Consider the following 18,067-nt stretch of genomic DNA (forward strand, 5'->3'; position numbering starts at 1 on the left):
AAAGGGAACCCCCCCTTGGTGCTAAGTGGGGTGCCTATTTTTTTTTTTTTTTTTTTTTTTTTGTCGAACACCTGCCACAACAGGCTACCATTACTGCACAAAACCACTTATTCAATTTATACAGAAAAATCTCTCAACCGTTTTCTGTTGTGCTGCTGATAAAATTAGAAAAATACTAATAGTGTTCTTGTTTCATGGAACTGATGGCAGAAATGCAGAAACCTTCCCCATTTATAGGAACATTTCTAGGATTGTTAGGAACTGCAGTGTTGTGATAGGTCTGCCAAAAAAGACGTAAGGAAAAACCTGAGAGAGCTTTAAGCTCATTCTTCCTTTCACGCTGAAATAAGAATTTCCAAATTTCAGAAAATCCAATCCTGTTACTTAGTTGTACTAAGTAACAGCAGCACTAGGCCAGTACAATTTCACTCAAGTAAAAGTAGCCATTGAAGAAAATGCTCAAAAATGAGTAAAAAGATCTGACTTAGTATTTTATGATGATATAATATACCAGAAAAAAATACAAGTGCAGACTGTTATTTTAAAGATTAAAATGAAAATAAATAAATAACAATTGCACTACAAGAGAAAAATCTCATTTCCAAACCATTTTTGTTTTCCAATTCAAAACTTATGTGAAGTACTTCCAGCGACAATATCTAGTGTTTTCTGTAACGTTTTGAACGACAAAGGCACAATAAGAAGCAGATGGAAAATCAATTTTAAATTCAAAGCTTGTAGGTTTGTATCTCATGCATCTTCTATTAACACATGTTTGTTCTTAATTCGTGAGGTTGATCCCAGTGGGCAGAATATCCAGAAATTGTACTCAAGTAAAAGTAGCAATACTTCATAATATCAATCTGGTAAAAGCATAAAGTACGGTAGAGTAAAACTACTCCTAAAAGTAAATTTCTTTTCTGAGTGTAACTGAGTGGATGTGATTAGTTACTAGTCACTGCTGGTCTTTATCAAACGTGCAGAGGGTCTGATTCAGAAAGATTTGTGTTTCCTTTTGGCAAATTCTATTTGATTTTATTTGATTTGTCAAGAAGATTAATGTTAAAATAAGATTTATTTTATCAAAATCTTTCCATGTAGCTATTTGGGGAGTATAATTTTTTAAAGAAACATTTTCCCAGACTTCATGACCCTTTTTTCTTTGCTCTTACCCTGTGTCGCTGTTCGATCTCAGACAGTTGTGACCGTGTGATTCTGACATCATTTAGCAGGTTCTCGTTGAACACCTCCCAATTTCCTGTGGCGACCATCTCATTCACCTCCTCCTCTGTTACACTCTTTTCCAATATCTCCAGCTGCCGCATAATGAAGTGCTTACAACGATCCTGCTTGGTCAGCAGACCTTCATTATACTGGCGCATCACCTGGAAGTAATTATAGCAAAAGAGAAAATGAGAAAGGAGGGCGGGGGTTGAAGAATGAGAGGGCATTTCACCCCCATCTTTTTTAGCACATACATAATTTATGTTTGATTTTTTTGAGCTTCGTCACACTATGCATTCACTGTGCATCTGCACATGTTGGTGTAGAAAGACAAAAAGTAAGTAATTATATGTGCCTCAGTTCTATCACTGCTGTTTTTACACTCCTAAGTGAGTATGTTTATTATAATATAGATATTTTTATAGAGAGAAAAAAAAGATTTCTTATTCAATCTTTCCATTTTTCCATGTGTTTTATACATTTATGAAGCATATCTTCTATTCATGTGCATTCGTGCAGCTTGAGAATAGAGGCAGCAAAACAAAGTTGTTTCAAGTGTCAAATGCAAAGGGAAGGCTGTCCTTTCCGACCTGCTGAAATCTGCGATGCAGAGCTGCATGCTGGGAGCGTTGTATTCTCACTGCGACAGCATTGGTTCCCAGCTGGTCTTCAGTTCTTTGGGCTTGTTTTGAAAGGCCGTCTAAACGGCGGTGGAGGCTTTCGGCCTGCAGCTTGATGTCTCGTGTTATGCTGCTCTCTTTCTTCATCACGCTGAAGCGACGCATGGTTGCCACCAGGGTCTTCTGCTGCTGACAGAACTTCAGGACCTACAGCGGTAGATGTAACGTTTTAGTAGGAGCCACAAACATAACTTGAAACGAAAACACGTCAGTCCTCAAGTCAGTCCTCCGTGTTAAATATGAGTTAGCAAATATGTAATTGTATCATTTAGAAAATTATAAAATGACAAGAGGAATATCAATAACAAAATGAGTTTTTGTGAAAAGTGGTTGGTGATAATGGTTGGTGGTTATGTTGCAACCACAAGGCTTCTCTTTATTAAATGTTGTAAGAGAGATGAACACAAAGCAGCACATAATTTGGATTTTGAAGGAAGATTAGAAATATTTTTCAAAAGCTTTTATTAATAAACAAAAAGTATAGTATATTTGCATTCACTCCCCTAAATCTAATACCCTTTAAAAAAGCAGTGCAACCAACTACTTTCATAAGTAATAATATCACTTGTCTGTTGTCAGCCTGGCCACTGCTTTTCTACGCATTTCTATTTTATTCTCATCTCCCTTCAGAGCTCCATCTTGGATTTTTCTGGTGAAATTTCAACCTGGCACATGAGTAAAGTGTGAAAGATTGCGTCCATTTTCGAATTGTAGCTCACCTTAATACGATCTTGGTGGCATCTTGGCAATGGTGGTGGAGGAAATGAATGAAGCCATTCACTCCATGTTGAACACGCTTTCAAATATTGAGTCATTATGGACCTAATCCGCTCAGAGTCATTTCCAGTAAGATTCATCAAGCAGGCGGATTACATATGTCATGGCAAAATTTTAGCGATTGGGTAAAATTAGATCCGGTCTTTTAAAACTTCAGCAGAGTCCAGCAAGCAATTGTTTCAGACCTTCTGTACAGCGCAGAAGAAGAAGCTGGTTTTTACCAGGCTGGTGTGTAATTTAATCTCATTATAAATACAACTCTGTGAAAGCCTGAGAGGTTCATTACAGAATATTACTTAATAAATAGCATCCCTAAAAACCAAGCAACACATTAATAGAGGAGAAAGCTTCAGCAGGTTTAGGCTACAAAACAGTATTTCAAGCTTTCGACATTTATCAATCAGTTCTGCGGAGAAAGCGTGCGACGACAGGAAACGTACTGTTTGGAGTTTGCCACAAATTTTGTAGCAGAAAAAGTAAACTTGTGGCTAAAGATGAACTTGAGACTGTTACAAAATGAACATTTAGTCCCACGTGCAAAACACTATTCATGGTGGAAAAGCAACGCTATATATAACCCAGAACATTCCATTCCCAGATTAAAATTCGATGGTGATGTAGAGTGGGTTTTCTTTAGCAAGGACGTAGGGATTATGGATTAAATGGGAATCCTGGAAGAAAACCACATAGAAGACAAGGCTGGAGTGGAGGTCTAACACTGCAATAACACAAAATCTTATGTTTTGTTTCATTTCTAGTTCAAATATTTTATTAGCCTTGGATTAAAAAAAATCTCACTCACAAGTAACTTGCACATTGGTAAAAATTGCTACTTCTACTGGCAGATTATTTCACTTAAACATAGGAAAATTGTCTTGTTTCAAGAGAAAATGTCTGCGACTGAAACTAATAGCTTTTATCAATATACAATAATTAATTACTTAAACGAACTCCTCTGTATTGATGAAAAGTTACTTTTAAATTAGTGCTGTTGTATTCAAGTCTATTGAGATATTTGCACAAGAAACTCGATAAAAACACTTGGTACAATTTTGTGTGTTTTGAAGTGAACATGTCAAGGACAATGGAAGACAAAGTTAAAATGGAGTGGTTTAAAACAATGTGTCGTAATAACCGAATGGTCACATCCCAGACCTGAATTCATTTTAGAATCTGTGGCAATACTTCAGAATTGATCCTTACAGACGCCCCACAGCCCGTCAGACTGTGCTTGAGCTGTTGTGCTAGGAAATAATTGGCAATTCCATCTGTACATGTGCAAAGCTGGCACAGTCATAACCCTTTCACCTCCAGAAGAAATGTGTGGAAAGTTGATGCAACATTCACAAGGCATGAATACTTTAGCCTGACTCTGTCATTTTTTCCCCACCTAACCTCTGTTTCAAGCGTGGAGATGTCATCTCTGATTTGCTGAGCCTCGGAGAGGAAATTCTGAATGACTGGTTCCTCCTCAAACACCACGGCCTGCTGTGTAATGGTCCCGGCTTCCACAGATTCATCATCATCATCACCCTCCTCTGAGAAAGGGTTGGCTGTTGTCCCTGACAACTCCTGAGCTGTCTGATGCAGCTCCTCCAACCGATCTCTCATTGTGGAAACCCCCTCTCTTCAACACTACGACGTCTTTGAAGACACTGAAATCGGCAGTGCTGATGGGATGATTCTGAAAAGGAGGAACAAACTTGTGAGGTTCATCATGACACACACCTGTCCGTGTCTCGTAATAACTGGAAGAAATACATTGAAAAGTTGTTGAAAATTTCAGCCACCACTGATATAAAAATTATATTCAGGTGGTTTATAGTTGCAGATCCTTCACCGAAACATGTCACTTGTTTAAGATCCTTTTCAATGTTGTACTCATGTTCTTCTTCAAGAAAACATCATTTTCTGATTGCTGGAAGTCAGAGTTGCATTGAGGTCTAAAATGCTTGTGTTTTGCAAGAGACTTCAGCACATTAATCAATACAATTAACATAAGGATGCATGTGTGAGAAAATGTTTATCTCAATTAATTTATTGAAATGTATCACTACCCAGATGAGATAAGATGGTTAAGTAAATGGATACAATGGTAGTTTAATAAGTATGAAATGAAAGAAGGCGGAAAAGAAATGAATTATGTGAACAAGAAACAGCAAAGGGACGAAAAGACACAGAGGAAAATCACATTTTAAGTTTAAATACTTGATTCTGAAAAAAATAATAATAATAAAGTAAAAAAATGTCATCCAAAATTATATGGTGGATAATAAGTTGGTGTTAAAATCAAATGTTAAGTAAAGGATTGGTGGCTTGCACACCACTTTTATAAGCTTCAATTTTGATGAGGTGCTCCGGTCAGGTCCCACCGGGTGGAGACCCAGAGGAAGACCCAGGACACGCTGGAGGGACTGTGTCTCTGAACTGGCCTGGGAACGCCCTGGGATTCCCCCTTAAGGAGCTGACCCAAGAGGAAGAGGAGAGGGAAGTCTGCTGCCCCCAACATCCGAAGATAATGGATGTACGGGTGGAAGGTGCTGAATTTGAATAGTACAAAAACATGCATATACATCTGTTTTTTATTATTATTATTTTAGGAATCTAGCTAGAACTTAAAACTTTTGTCATAAAACTTTTGTCATTCCTCACTAAAATAGCATGCTTTAGCTAAATAAAACCAGCATGATGAGGGGGAAAAGGACTACGTTTATCTGCTTGTTTATCTACAGCATCAGTCAGAACGACTGGAGAAGATTTACCCATGAGAACTGAGTCACTTGACTTTATCAGCAAAGCCAACAAAAACAAGCTTGGGAGGAGCTTTACTTCAGTTTTCTTTTTTCTTTCTAAGGAAAGAAGTGTACCGCAAATGAAGTGTGTGCAAATTACATTTAATAAAAAAATATATAACAACAATATCTGTACCCACATAAACTAAACTATGAATATTATTATATTACTAGTAAAATAAATGCGTAGAGTAACTCTAACCCCAGCAATTTTTAAGTGGGTATTTTAATATGCTTATTGTGGCAGTTCTAAAGCAGGATGCAGTACAGAAAGAAAGCATGAAACCCAGAATCTAATTTGTTCTAAGTCACTTACGCTTGGCAACTATTTGTCTTGCATTAAAACAGCATGCCAAACATTCTGAACTGCCCTCGTACCACACGGATTTGTACCTTAGAGGTCAGGCCGTAATCTTTGGTGAGCATGTGATCGTGTTGTGGGAACAGAGGGTTTGGATGTTAGGAAATGAAGCATTGCTAATCACAGACTAACCTATTTCTCTGTAGTTTCTAAAAGCACAACTTTGTGTGTACATGTTTCAACAAATATAAAAGTCTTATACCTCAGAAATGAGTATCCTCTGTGCTGAACTCCTCATTTTGCCCTCTATTTTCCTCCCTACCTGTTCCACACAGAGGAGCTGATTAAAAAATTGCTGGAAGGATTTAGGAGCACATTCTGCAGTGTTTAGCCTAAAAACCCGAAAGAAAGTGGAACACGGTTCAAGGAGTTCAACTTCTCTCTCTTTCTCTCTCTCTCTCTTTCTTTGTTCCATAAAAAAGCAAATAGTTTTTTCCTTCCATACATCTGCTCCTTTGTCTATGTTTCTGACGGAAGCCTTTTGTTGATATTCTCCTATTTCCATGCTGGTATTATCGGAGAACTGTGCGTTGTTCATTTGTTCTCTGTCTTTGTAGTTCAACACATTATGTCATATTCTTGTTTCGGTGCTCCAAATTCCCAGGCAAGCAGTTGAGCTTCTGTTGCAAATATTTTCTTTGACTGAATACTCCAAGTAGGAAATTCCAAATAATGGAGAGAAACCAGCACAAATACATAACATCCATAGGTTTGACCGTACATACACATTACACCTGCTTTAAATCATAATTTCTAAGAAAACAGTTAAATGGAAGTTAAAATGCATGAATATAAGTTGAATTCTGAATTTTATACTTTACCTCAGTGTTTCATCAGGGATTTTCTGGTGAAGAGTCCTACTTAGACATTCAGTGGAATCAGTTATTGTAACTCCATGATCTCCTGTTGATCCTTAGAAGCTGTACGTAGGTAATTTTAACGCTTAGCAACAGTTATACCAAAAGCTGTTTCACAGAAAAAGTTGCACTCAAAGCTCCAAGAGTTTTAAGGAAGTCTGATGAAGCCAGTTTCAAGCACCACCCCTTCTCCAGAAAGGAAAAAAAAAAAAAAACACACCTTGCAGACGGCCAATAAGAAGGCAGCAGTCTGAAGGCCTGTTTACTTACACAAAGAAATGAGAGGTGACGCGATTAAGTAAATGAGGAGGCAGGGGTGGCATAGTGAATTCATAAACCCTGCCCCAAGGCTAATTCTTGAAGAGGAAAATAGAGCAGAGCAAATAGAAGCGTATTGTGTACACAGCTAATGCCAAACAATAGGAATTGTGGTTTGGGTGTCAACCTTAGCATTAGGTTCCTGATCTGCTGAGTTAATTTTACGTGAAGTGGCTGAATTCCCAGCTTAAATCTCTGTTGATCTAAGAGTGTTAGACCCCAGAATATCTGCTGAGCATTTTTGATAAATTTCTACTGACAGGCCCCATATATCCAGGAATGCTTTCAACACGGGAAGGGAGCGTTTCACTCAGAACAATGCAGTAAAGTGGTTTGCTCTTTCCTGCTCTGTGAAAGTTCTTTTTTTTTTTAGTTTATTAGAGAAATTGAGCACATACAAAAAGAGGTTTCTACAGCAATTTTACTAGAAACAATTTAATTAGGTTTTGAAGAGATTTGGTTGAAAATAAGAATATAAAAATTGTAGATATCCGTTCCATGTTTATATATGCTGATTGTAGGTTGTTACCCTAGTTCTTTGGCAAAAATATTGTTTCCCATATTAGCTTCTGGTGTCACAGTATTGTCCTAATGTCTAATTCTCTTTTTGTCTCTTTATGTCTTTGTCTATCAGTAGGTTCTCAACACCATGGTGCTTGTCTGATTTAGGGCAAAACACTTTCCTCGACACCAACAAAGAAAAAAACTTCCCCCACACATCTCAACATTTGTCAGCCGACATGAAACAAGCTGGACAAAACCAGCCTTGTTGCTTGTTCTACTGACACCACGGAAAGGCTGATTTGTAACTTATGTAACACTGAAGCATCCATCACAATTTTCGCAGATTATACTTTAGTTGCATAGGACAAAAAAATAAAAATAAAATAAAATAAATAATAATAGTTAGGAGAGATCATGTAACCCAAATTATTCCTAAGAGGAAGATGTGCTTTTCACAATAAAGGTAAACTGCTTGTACTGATTATACCGAGTTACTTTCAACCTTATCACAATGGAAACAAGCATTCAGTGCAGAAGGTGAGCCTGTGTTCTGTGGATGATTAGTAACTCATCATTTGGCTCTGATTATTTTCTCTCTATCGCTGCTGAGCGATTAACCTCACAAACCTTTGGGAAAACATGATCCCATCTTGAAATCTCTTAATTGGTTCTAGTCTATTCAAAATGTGATTGAACTAAAAGCTAAGTGTCTGTGTGCCACCATGATGCCTGCATACTGATTGGGAAATGATATTCAAAACAAGTTTGCATAGCTGCCTTTACTGATATGGAAATATTTTTTTAAATATTCCAAAATATTAGAAACACATTAGAGCATGTGATGTACATATGTCTTAAGAATTATTTTTACGTCATAATAATTAATTTAATTAATTAGTTGTGCTTCTTTTTGCTTTGTTCTAATAAGACAGCATCATTCTTTCAGTACAATCTGTAGAATTTAGTCTCCTATGCATGAAGCTCTACATATAGTGACAGACAACTAAACTTTGAGCATTGAAATAGTTTCATGATGACTCAGACATAAAAGTAAAGTTGTCTTCATCTTCATTGACATGTTTTTTAACAATATTTCCAGAACTAATTGCGAAAAAACAAAGCTTCTCTGAGGCTCAACGAAGGTGGATGGAAACAAACTCTACTCTGTCCTTTCATGCATGTTTTCCACAAACAAATGACTGGCCTGACCTATGACCTTCCCGTGTGATCATAAACATCCAAAAATAAAAAAAAATGCTGCCCTTTAAAGTCATAGTGAACCTGATCATCTGCTGTTTCTAAATGTTTCACCATGAGTGCTATGATAAATGGGTTACATCACAAGCACAAACCCCACAAATTACCTGAATAAAAATTGATTACCGGTAAATAAACTTGATTGGAAATGGTGGCATACTAGATTTTTAGAGAGCTAGGCTTCACATATAATGTGTGCTAAACCTAAACCCATAAACATCTAACTGAAATGTACCATGAATGTGCATAAACCAGCTTTGGCTAGTCATATATAATGTGATGTACAAAGACTAATCACTGTAAATACTTGCAGAAAAAATGCATTTATATCACATAAGAAAAAGTTATTTGAAAAAAAAAATGCTATAATCAGAAAAGGAAACACATCACTTTAAAACATGTCCCCCAAAACGAGATAACTGTTTTCAAACAGTAATGGCTTCATCTCCACAGTGGAGGAAAAGCGGGGGCTGCAGTTTAGGCATTGTGACACAGAATAAATGTGAGGTCTGCTGAAAGGAAATAACTATTTATGAGAAAGTATTAAAAAGGCAAAAGAGTACAATAAACAGAAAGAATTTCAAGATGAACATGTCGCCATTCGTAAACCTAATTGTGGAAGAACATGATCTGAAAAGCATTAAAGTGCAATATCTCCCTGGTGTTTTATCTCAAATACACTCAATTCTGCAGAGCATGTCGGGATGTCTCAGTCACTGTATCAAGTAGAGTTTGCTGGAGAGCTCTCTTGGTATTTCTATAACAGAGGGGATGTCAGAAGCAGAGCTTTGATACTCTTCATTGAAAGGAAACGAGAGAAAGAAAGAGAGAACTAGAGAGAAATGGAGGGATAGAAAAACTCCCAAACAACCTTTCAGCTTCATCCTTGAATGAGAGAGAAAGAAGACATGCAGCATCTGTGAATGTCGCGTTAATAAAACGGTACATGAGGTATTAAAAGTTTATGCTATTACCAAAATACTTTTCACTTGATGTCAGCTACATATGGCTATAATCATTGCTTTTGCAATGAAAAAACACATTAAGTTGTCCAATAGCAGAAGTGGCATTGCCATGGTGTACACTTCAATTATGTGGAGTCACAGAGAGACCTCCATCATGCCATGTACAGATGACATAGCAGGGCAATATCCGACTTTTCAAAGAAGACCAGCGTGAGGCTGATATATGGGTCACACACCAGGAGAATTAAAAAAGAAAAAAAGAGAGATAAATGAGTAAGGGGAACGGGATGGTCAGGGGGGCAAGGATAATGAGGTCAAAACCATTGTCATTAAGCCTAAGATTGATACCAGGGTTGGTGCCTTTGACTACTAAAATGACATTCGGTGACCTGAAAATTACATGCTCCCCTTGGTAGGTGAAGAACTTTTTGCCTTCGGTCATTTTGGTTTTAATTTCCATATGAGCGTATTGTAGGTTTAGTTCCATTTTTAATTACATAGGATATATCAGTGTAAAGTTTAATCCTAAATCACCAACGTCACATCACAATCACAATAAAAACTTTCCTGCTATCGTTTTTTTAAAATTCAGCTCTGGAACTATTTGTTGCATTTTGATTTATTGTCTCATTCTGTACCTATAGTACGTTGCCACTTCCATTTCAGAAATGTTTACCCATTGCATTATCACCAACATCGAGGAACATTTCAAATAGGGTTGGAACTAGATGATCACAAGAGTGCTCAGATCTCAAGTGTAATTTATCTTCATTGCTTATTATGTTCTGAACATTTCTAAAATACACTTTATTTCCATAAAACATGGTTCCAAAGCCCCATGTGTAACAATCTGCTTTCATAAAATATTATGGACTATGAAGATTTATTTTATTATAGAAAAGCATGTAGAAAGTTATTTATATCCTTCTTGACTATCAATGGAAACATCCTTACTGGCATTGCAGCAAACCCCATAATTGCAGGTCAATTTTTTTTTATATCTTTTCAGTGATGTTTTGAGAAATCACTTTAAATCTTGTAATTCTTCAACCATAAAAAGTTGGAGAAACAACCAAAACTAAGTTCAAAAAGGCAAAGGGTTGAAATAATGAATACCCAACAATTCATCAATATTAACTCCAGTGACCTTTTCTAACTTTGCATTTTGAAGAGTTGAAAATTTAAGTTAACCAGAAGAAAAGATTTGAGATGAAGGGTTAGAATTTTGAGTATTTTTGAAAAAGCAGATTTTTCAAAAATATTTATTTTTGAAAAATGAATATTTATCATCACTTTTCAGCAATGATAATTAAAATGAAACAAAAAGCCTTAAAGCTAATGAAAGACCTTTTTTTTTTCTTATCATACCATACAAATGGTATTCCATCTGTATTGTGTGAAGACTGACTTTTACCTATTTAACATTTATCATCTATTTTACTAAATGGGTGGTAAATGGTAACTGAATATAATTAACATTACTTACAAAGTTGATTCTTTAATTCTTTTCATCAATTGTCTAATTTTGACTTTATTCCTTTTTTAGCATTTTTAATGTCTGGAAGACATACAAAAGGAACAGATTATCCTTATCATAAAACAATCCAGGTAAATTTAGCAGTGCATCCCAGAATTGTTACTGTGTTCTGAAGGACAACTATACAACAACAGACTGAGATAAATATTAAAAGCTGGCTGGTGAGGTTTGTGGTCACCCAAATAGATCAGTAAGCATATTTAGCCTGGACAAACACACGGAACAGGTCAGAGAAGTGTTGGCGTGTGTGTGCGTGTGGGTGTGCGTGTGGGTGTGCGTGTGTGTGTTTGATTGGGGGGAGTCTTCTATAATACTGTATCTTTGTTTGAACAAGATGGGACTGTACTGAAATAATACAGCAAACATCAGGAATCGCCTCATCTGTAAATAAATGTTCATCTGCCTGGCTCTGGTGGGAATGAGCCTCGATTAAGTCCAGATCAGGTTTGTGTAGAATGTTGTCCTCTGACTATCATAACTTGTGTACAATGTGACTAAATTTGCACATTGCTTTGGGAAATCTGATGAGGTGGTTGGAGCATTATTTGAGACAAAAGAGGAAAAAATGAGATCAAGTTTTTTTTTCTCTCCGTTTTCAATGTATTTCTCATATGTTCCTATTTCAAACTCCAATGCACAATATATTATAGGACAATGGTTCCCAAACTTGTATCAGATGTGTCTATGTTCCAGCATACCTGCTAATCACCCATTCATCCAGGTTTTTGAAAGCAAGGAAACACATACAACATGCAGAACAGGTCTACTTGAGGACCAAGTTTGGAAAACACTGCACCAGGGTGTCCTGATCAACAGGAAACATGTCAGCATGCACAAAGCTTTTAAAAGCAAACCAAACCTTGGTTTTCAAGTTAACATCAACACATCATTTGTACCATATTACCACATAACTAAATCTATGACATGTATTTCTTTTAATCTAGCATCTCCTATTCATCTCTTAGGAACAGTAACTCCCATGAAGGTGGAAAAGTGGCATTGCTCCTCACAACCTCAACATGACAATGGTGTTGGTTTTGACAGGTTCAGAGGGATGAGTATCACAGTACTGCCTCAGCTAAAGACCACATTTTCCCGCTTCCTTACCACACACACACGCACACACACACACACACACACCCCCACACACACACACACACACACACACAAACATGCACAAGCACTTCCACAGGCTTGTCTCTCCACAGCAGGACACCCCTAATCGAGATGGAAGAGTGCTGTGGCAGATCGAAATGCCTGCAAATGACAAGGTTGGAATGGATTGGCTCCCGTGCCCTTGTCATGTTGTTCCATCTGCATCAAACAGAGAGGAAGACAGATGGATCCCAACATTGGCAGAAGGCTGGATGCTACAGACAAATGTTTAGGAGAAAACACAAAGCTGTGGGGTGCAGTGACATCAAGAGAAACAAACCTGACAGAATATATATTTTATCATTCACAAGTTCCACTGCTTATTGGTGTTGTGTATACAGATCTTTGACTCCCATTTGACTTTTTAACGTTTGACAGTCCTGAGTAGTTTGCCATATGTTTTGGACAGCATAAAGGCAGCACACTGAGAGTTTTTAACCATACAGCATGTCTCATCAAGTTAAATCTAAATCTAGAAACGTTCCCTTGCCCACAAGGTCCTCCCTTCAAAGTCTGAGACCCCAAAAGGTTGGTTGGCCCCACTGGCAAAGGTAAGTCTCTTCCTCAAGTGGAATGATTGGACAGAGTGGAAATTGGATAAACTGATTGGGGTTTTGAATGCAGTAAAGAATACGAGTCCTCTTAATGGTGACCAAAGAACAAAGTAAAAATGTAAAACTCTTGATTTATTTATACGTCTATGTTCCAACCATCACCTGTAGTTATGAGATGTGGATCATCCCTAAAAGAAGAAAGAATCAAAGTAAATGTTCTGATGGAAGTGGCTAAAATTAGCTTCCATTGTTTGTTTGTTGCCTTAAACAGGTTTAGCAAAGCAAACACCATTAACATTAGTCAGTGTTGATGATTAGATTACCTTATATTAAAGAGATATTATCTAAGTTGTTAATAAGGAAAAGAAAAAGGGAAACTATCTTTCTCCCTTTTAATTTCTTTTAAACTTCTTTTCAAGTAAAACATTTTTCCAGGGAGGACATGGGGGGAAAAAACTTTGATTTCATACAGTAACTTATTCACCATTTGCTGTCCACAGATTCGAATGAAATGCTGCAATAATATTTGCAATATTGACACAGGATGTAGCCTCTTAACAAGGCAACAGTATATTATTAAACTGTTGTTTTTCTGTCTCAAAGGCATACAGAATACATCTATCAGAGTAAAACTTTTATTTAAAAAAAAAACTGTATTTATAATAATAAAACTACAACACAAACTAATGTGCTGGCTAGCAATACCACATAACATCTGATTAAATCCAAACACATATTTTGGGCGATTTAGGGAATGACAATTACGACTCTTACTGTTGTGGGCTGCATATCTGAAGTAGAAAGCTAAGGACCCTGTTAAAAATTTTAATGTGCTTATACTCCCACTTTTCCGGTGTAGCTGCTGGACCAAGGTGTTTCTCTAAGGTGATGCAGTGGCAAATGTAGAGAGGCAGGTTAATGTTGTTTCTCCTGCCTGGGGGATTAATCACATGACCTCATAACAACCTGCCAAATGCCAACATAAACATCCAGGAGTGTGAGGGAGAATCTGCCAAATGCAAACTTGGAAGACAGCAGTGGAAAGAGGAAAAACTTGGAAAGGGTAAATGGAGGCGCTAACTAAAGAAAAAACACATAATATAAAGTAACAGGCAGAGTAAAAATAAGTTAGAAGATGTCAAAAAAATAGGGTTTGCCTTTACTCATATATTTTTAAACTTTAAAAAGAGTGTAACAAGTGTATATTTTACCTTTGATACCTGTCTCAGAGATATACTTGAATGCTTTGTTGTTATTACAGCCAAAAAGCTAAAAAAAAAAAAAAAAAAAAAAAGTAAGACAAAGCAGAAAGAGGGCAAAAATAAATATCAAATACTGAAGGAAGCAATCTCTATCTGGGCGTCTCTTATCAACATCTGTTGATGGCAGTTTGTCTTGGACAATGTCCTTTGTTTCACCTCCCAAGGTCTCCATCAGTACTCCCTTTGCTCTCCTCCCTCCTCTGCTCCTTCACCTTCATTGAGATCATAAATTGCTGAATATAAAGCCTTGTTTCCAGTCCGTTAGATGCGCCAGCCAATGCCCAGGGCCTTCACATCCCCCTTTTGCACCTTCGAAGGCACTTATGTGAAAAAAATCTGTCTCCCTCTCTGTATATCCTTGTCTGTAATATGCACATGCATCATTCAAGCACTAACCCACACCCCCAGAATGCATCATGTCCCCTCACAAGGCCATATTGTAGCTCTGCTATTTATTGTAAATAGACATTTGGTTAGAAAAGTGGATATATGTAAAAATAGTTTTACCTAAATAAAAAAAAATTGCTGAGGTGGTGAAAGTCAGTTAACTGCTCTCAGAGGACACTGATGCTTACATCATAAATATACTCACATAATTTAATAAACAATCAAACCAGGATCATCCTGCAACTCTACTGATGTAAATGTACTTCCAAGGGATGAATGAAACTGTACATTTCCCAAGGGCTTTTTCACTGGTTATTCACAAAGTGTTTTAACCTTACTTGTGTTGACCAACATAGAAGGCATGCAAAATTGTAAAAAAAAAAAAAAAAAAGGGGGAAAGGTAATTAATCTACATGGTTTTCAAAATGTTTTACAAATGCTGTGATTTGTTTGAAGTGACATGCATTAAAGGAGAGTTTGAACAACGCTCCAAGATTATGTTGCGTGTCGTATCTGAGCTGTGTTCTCCCTCTCCTTTTGTTTCCGTTTGTCCTCGCTCTGTTGTCATACAGCACACAGTCCTGAAGCCACATTTTCCTTTGTTCAGTTTTAAAGCCAGGCTGGAGCCCATGTCTGAGTTTCTATGACTTTTTGTTCCAAAGTGGTGAATGGGTCTGGATCTGGACAAGATCAGCCCCATTTTCACATTCTGGTCTCCTAAGCCTCATCCCTGTCACTGTCACGCTGATCTGTGATACTCTGAGCTTTAGCTACGTTGTGGCTGATTTTATTTCTTTTTGTTCCCTGTTTTAATTATAAGCTGAAGTTAGGATTCAGCGTCCCATTTCATTTATCTTTCAATATATTTCTTTTGTCTTTTTCATCAGTAGCTAGACTGCATATTTCAACTGTAATGTTGAAATACAGTTGAATGTAATGTTGGGCTATTTTGTTAATAAATTCTCAGATTAAGTTGAAAATAAGTGTGTCAGTCATCATTTGTTCTTGTGTGAGAAATTTTCTGCTGTGCAGAAGCTATGAACTTGTTCTTTCAACAAAGGCTTTCAAGTTTCACTCATGATTCCAAAGATACTGGATCGGTGCCCCGATTCAAATAAAAACAACTTAACAATTTAATTGACAAATTAAAAATCATAATTATTAATTATCACTTAAGCAAAACATTGATGCAAATCTTGATTTTCAACAATAGTCTAACATTGAAAACCTTTTCCAAATTGAATAGTGATTTGTGAACCAATTTATTCTAGGCACATCACAGGGGAAAAAAAAAAAGATTAAAAGATATTAAGATATTTAAGAGATCTTAAAATGAGTGTTTGTTAACTGTAGTAAGTTAACTAAGGTAAATAACTCTCCATACTAGTTACTTTGATTAAATTTATTGGAACTAGCCAGGTGATTGAATCAAAGTAATTTTCAGTTCATCCAAACATTTTCTTATACAACCATTATGTTTTCATTAAATGCTAATTCACATCAACTTAATGTATTTTCATGGTTGTCTACGATATTTAATACATTTGAAACGTGGAGGGCCAAGAGAAACATGTTGAATGTATCTGGCAGGAACCCACCAATCACAGGACCGACAGCAGCGCCTCGAAGTTTGCTCACCAAATAAATAAGGCAACAGAGGAAAACAAACACAAAAATGTGGTTAAAGTGATTGCTGTTGTATTTATTTTTCACTGCCTTGTTTTTCTGTTCAACATTAAAGCTTTCAAAAAAAATATTCCTATAGATCACTGTTAAATTTTTGGCATGGCTGTTGTTTCAGGGAAAGAAGACATTTATTTTGTTCTCGGTTCCTTTCGAACACGAGATTGGCTGGAAAACCAGTGTCTGTGTAATCAAAGTTAACACAACAAAGTAATTACTGCAGGGAAGATATTGACTGATTATGGCCTCTCAACAGAAGGCTCCAGATATTCTAACACTGATAAAATATTGATGAACTTTTTTGAGTCTTATCTGGCTACGCTGGTTTCTCTTGGGGAAACTCTGTTGTCTGTGCTGTCATGATCGCTGGGTCTGTGCTTTATTTTGATATTTGTATTCTGCCTCAATGTTCTCCGTGTATTCTAACAAATTTCCTCAGATCAACTTCAGTTTCTTGCTTTCCCTCACAGCTGCCCCCAGTTTTAAATCAACCACCTGCTTCTTGTTCAGTAATCAACCCTCCAGCTTAAAAATCACCTTGTCAGAGCCCAACATTTCCTCCAGGATGTCTTTTAGTCCTTGTCATCTGGACTTTGCTTGTTGTTTTTCCCTATTTTTGAAGTTTAGTAAGTGAACAATTGAATTTTCATCTATCTGCCTCTCTGTGTTTGGGTCCTGCTCTTCATTGTTTTGTGATGTGCATGAAACAGTTCTCCTAATGGGAACACAGGGCATGTGTAGACACTAAATTTATTTTTTAAAAGTTAAATATGGATAAGAATAATAATGTTTCAGAGAATGCCATGTCTTCACTACCCCTTCTCTTTAGAAACCAAATAAAACTATGGTGGCCATTTTATGATTGAAATGTGACACGCATGTTTCATTTAGTTTTGTTTTTGTTTTTTCTTATCCTATGAAATTTTGAAAGGAAGTTGATTTGATTCATTTGAGGAAAAATTGAAATTTTCATGTTGCATCAGTTATTTTTACTGGCTGGAATTTACATAATTTAAAATGAACCCAGTGGAAATTGGAGCCAATCGTCTCGTTTCTTCTTCTTCAATGGTTTGCAACATTTTTAAATGTTCCTACTGGTGATCTAATCACTCTAAACTAGCAGAAGTTTAACTCAAGGTTTATATCTTGCTAACCCCATCAATATTCACCTCCCTGCCAAGACGGATGTCTGAGTTCCCAAACATTGTCGCAATTGAAAAACAAATGTGTACAAGGCTTTGTTTAACCCAGGTAAAAAGGCTCATCAACTGAAGCCTGGGGGCTGTTTTTACCTCCTCTAAGGTTGGCAGCAAAATGTCTTCTGTGTTGCTGCAGTTCTCTGATAGTTTGATATGATGTCTGGATATGTTGGCTTGCCCTTTTTGTGAACTCTGAGCCAGCTGGAGAAGACTCCAGCTGTCATGAGGAAGCTGAGGAAATCGTTTGATGTAGTTTTCTTTTCAAAGTGTCAACAGAGTTAAACCCCAGTTGTGTAGGAGACAAATAACTATCCATGTAGTTACTTTACAAAAAAGCTTTGCGTTTTGTTTTCTTTAAATCTGAAAAGTAGAACAGCATAAAGCCAAAACACTCTTTAGTATTATATTTACTGCAACGTAAACATTAATATGCTCTAAAACTCTTCATCAAATGTCCTACAGTGCGTTCTGTGCAACTTCAAACATTAAACTGTTTCATTTGCTGCCCCAGAGGAAATGCTTATTTCCTATCATCATTAGCCCCATTGCAGACAT

General features: G+C 36.8%; 1 protein-coding gene across 2 annotated transcripts in view; it reads right to left on the reverse strand.

Annotated features, from left to right (window-relative positions):
* The window catches only part of stx19 (syntaxin 19), an 11,952-nt gene extending 5,075 nt beyond the window's left edge, over positions 1-6,877 (reverse strand). The window contains exons 1-5 of one of the 2 annotated variants that reach the window (XM_015043780.1): positions 6,656-6,877; positions 6,037-6,096; positions 4,077-4,365; positions 1,815-2,051; positions 1,173-1,385 (exon numbers count right to left, since the gene is read on the reverse strand). In XM_015043780.1, coding sequence (XP_014899266.1) covers positions 1,173-1,385; positions 1,815-2,051; positions 4,077-4,292 — 666 coding nt within the window. In that variant the 5' untranslated portion in view covers positions 4,293-4,365; positions 6,037-6,096; positions 6,656-6,877. The remainder of the gene's footprint in view (positions 1-1,172; positions 1,386-1,814; positions 2,052-4,076; positions 4,366-6,036; positions 6,097-6,655) is intronic. The other variant, XM_015043779.1, reaches the window with a different exon arrangement.
* Positions 6,878-18,067: the final 11,190 nt, after the last annotated feature.

This window comes from Poecilia latipinna, unplaced genomic scaffold, assembly GCF_001443285.1.
Source record: "Poecilia latipinna isolate Pla-1442-1.1 unplaced genomic scaffold, P_latipinna-1.0 Scaffold648, whole genome shotgun sequence".
Taxonomy (NCBI): domain Eukaryota; kingdom Metazoa; phylum Chordata; class Actinopteri; order Cyprinodontiformes; family Poeciliidae; genus Poecilia; species Poecilia latipinna.